The 3,124-nt window shown below is 48.8% G+C and overlaps 1 protein-coding gene across 1 annotated transcript; it reads left to right on the top strand.

Moving 5' to 3' along the window:
- The first annotated feature begins 485 nt into the window (after window positions 1–485).
- Magee2 (MAGE family member E2) lies at window positions 486–2,705 on the top strand. The gene has a single exon (XM_059251159.1). It carries the CDS (start codon window positions 681–683, stop codon window positions 2,250–2,252), a length of 1,572 nt encoding a protein of 523 aa, XP_059107142.1. The 5' UTR covers window positions 486–680; the 3' UTR covers window positions 2,253–2,705.
- Window positions 2,706–3,124: the final 419 nt, after the last annotated feature.

Here is a 3,124-nt window from a genome sequence, read left to right as displayed (position 1 = left end):
TGTTCCATAAAGGGTTGGTCCTCATTACCACTGATTGAACCAACCCTACTGCAAGCTCCATATGGAAGGGAATATTCAGTTTGTCCTCAAGGCAATTGCTGATGCACCGCACAAATACCCAGCACTGTGTCTGGCATGGGCATATGTTCAAGAAATAATCTGTTGAGTTGGTGGAGGCCTTAATGACTCCACAATTATCATGAACACACCCCCTATCCTCTATTAAGCCTTACCAATGTTCTTAGTACCTCACAGAAAAACTAGAAAAACTTCAGATGCAGCATCACTGAACACCCCCATCCCTTAATGCTTCTGCTTCATTTCCGTTGTTTCTTTTTGAGAGTTCTCTTCCCCAAGAGAAGTTCGAACCCCTCATGGGCCAAACTGACCGGCCAGAGGTGGGAGGAGGCGGGAGTGGAAGCCTGAGCGGGGCGTGGTCACCACGTCGCAGAGGCTGACTGCGCCTGCGTAGGCTGCGGCAAAGCTAACTGCTCTTGGGCTTTAGCTCATTGCTTGCTACTGCCTGTGTAAAAAGATCGCTTTTCTTACCAGCTCTCACTTTTGAGCCGCACAGCTTCCGGGTATCAGGCTTCGGCTCTGTGCCGAGGCGCCAACACACCTCCGATCCTCTCTCCGAGGGATCGCTGACCTCCGCGTTCGTGTTCCTGTCTCCTGGAACCATGTCTCTGGTAAGCCAGAATGCGCGCCACGGCAGCGCAGAGACCACTGCAGATTACAGCGAGAGCCGGGGTGAAATGCAGGCTACTAATGCCTCCGGGCCCCCCACCTCCATGCTGGTCCCTGAGGCTCCCCAGGGCCCTCAGATTCCAATCGACCCACAGGGTGCCAGCGCTCCCCAGGCTGTGCAGGACCCGAATGACATCGAGGTTCTCATCGACGAGCAGTCCCGACGTTTGGGGGCGCTCAGGGTCCACGACCCTCTAGAAGACAGGTCGGTTGCTTTGGTGAATTTCATGCGCATGAAAAGCCAAAGTGAGGGGTCTATCCGGCAGTCAGACATGCTGGAGTTTCTCAGAGAATACTCAGACCAGTTCCCTGAGATACTCAGACGAGCCTCAGCTCACCTGGATCGGGTCTTTGGGTTGAATCTGAGAGTTCTTGATCCTCAGACTGACACTTACAACCTAATCAGCAAACCAGGTCCCCAGACCACTGAACGGCTAGCAGAGACCCTGGACATGCCAAAAGCAGGTCTCCTGGCCTTGGTCCTAGGGCACATCCTCTTGAATGGCAACCGGGCAAGAGAGGCCTCAATTTGGGATCTGCTGTTAAAGGCTGATGTGATGGATGAGCCTCAGAGGATCAACAACCTCTTTGGGAACACAAGAAACCTCCTCACTACTGACTTTGTCCGTATGCGATTTTTGGAGTACTGGCCAGTATATGGCACTAATCCCCTTGAATTTGAGTTCTTGTGGGGCTCTAGAGCCCACAGGGAAATCACAAAGATGGAGGCCCTGAAGTTTGTAGCAGAGGCCCATGATGAAGAACCCTGGAGCTGGCCAGAAGAATATAGCAAGGCCCTGGAAGCTGACAAAGCCAAAGAGAGAAGCCAGGCTGCTGGCTTAGAGTTCTGGTCAGAGGACGCTATGAATGATAAAGCAAATGATTTGGTCCAGTTGGCCATTAATGTCACTGAGGAGTTGCTGCCTATACATCAGGATGAGCTATTGGCTCATACTGGTAAAGAATTCGAGGATGTGTTCCCAAATATCCTCAGCCGAGCCACACTAATCCTTGATCTGTTTTATGGGTTCTCTCTGATTGAGGTTGATACCAGTGAGCACATCTACCTCCTTGTTCAGCAACCAGAATCAGAAGAAGAGCAAGTAATGCTAGAGAGCCTGGGCAGACCCACCCAAGAATATGTGATGCCAATTCTGGGTTTGATCTTCCTGATGGGCAACCGTGTCAAGGAGGCCAACGTCTGGAACTTACTCCGGAGATTTAGTGTGGATGTAGGGAAGAAGCACGCCATCACCTGTAAGCTTATGAGACAACGTTACCTGGAATGCAGGCCACTCTCCTACTCTAATCCAGTTGAATATGAGCTGCTTTGGGGTCCTCGGGCTCACCTTGAAATCACCAAAATGAAAGCCTTGGAATACATGGCCAGGCTCTACAGAAAGCGGCCACAGGACTGGCCAGAGCAATACAGGGAGGCTGTGGAAGATGAGGAGACCAGGGCCAGATCTGAGGCAACTGCCATGTTCTTCTTTGGCTCCATGTGAAGTCTGATGTTTCACTTTAGTTGAGTGGCATCAGTTAAAGGGGCCTTTGGGAAAGGGGCAATAGTGTCCTAAATCAGAAGTTGGGAGGGTTGGGGTAAAGAGTACACCTTGTGCTTACTGTGTTCCAATTCTAATAATATTTCTTTCCTTCTAATACACTCTAATTGTCTTCATGATCAGTGTTTATAAATGAAATTGCTCGTTTTCTCTTCCTGTCTTGTTTCAGTATAAATGTTCGGATAACTGTGTAAAACATATTGGTAATATTTATGTATTTGAAATAACCAGTAAAATAAGCTAAATAACAGTAACAATACACACACGTACACAAACACACCCCAAACACAAAGCCCCTCATTCGTGGTTGCCCTCCTTTTGAGTCTATTGCTGTGTTAACAAACAAACTAACAAAAATAAAAGACTGCCACTTACCTGTATTTAATTTGCCCTTGCAGAGTGTAGTAAAAATAAAAGTATAATGAATTATGCCATGATTATGTCCTCATTTATTCTATAAACATTTATCAGGTACCTGTGTGCTGAGAACAAGGCCATGTGCTGGCGATATAAGGGTAAAGAAGCCCCATCTGGGCTTCAGAACTTCCCCCGAAAAGAGGAACGTCATGGAAGTGAACCAGCAATTCTACTGTGCTGTGGCAAGTGGTAGATAAGAAAACGGAGCGGGCTGCTGTGTACTATGGGAGTCCACAAGTATAACTCCCAACTCCATGACGGGAGGGCAGTGAAAAAGGCAGTGAGGTACAAGGCAGGCTGGGGAAAGGTCAGGAGTATGAAGCAGGAGGTGGGTGAGGGGATAGTCCAGGGAGGTGGTGGGAAGGACAAGGTGAAATGAAAGGCTGGAGATACGATAT

The sequence above is a fragment of the Peromyscus eremicus genome, chromosome X (genome assembly GCF_949786415.1).
Source record: "Peromyscus eremicus chromosome X, PerEre_H2_v1, whole genome shotgun sequence".
NCBI classification, from domain to species: Eukaryota; Metazoa; Chordata; class Mammalia; order Rodentia; family Cricetidae; genus Peromyscus; species Peromyscus eremicus.
The sequence above is the reverse complement of the archived record's forward strand: the minus strand, read 5'-3'. Positions and strand labels throughout refer to the sequence as shown.

What these genes read in the sequence shown, in the direction of transcription:
- Magee2 (XM_059251159.1), top strand. Translation starts at nt 681, where the DNA reads ATGTCTCTGGTAAGCCAGAATGCGCGCCACGGCAGCGCAGAGACCACT.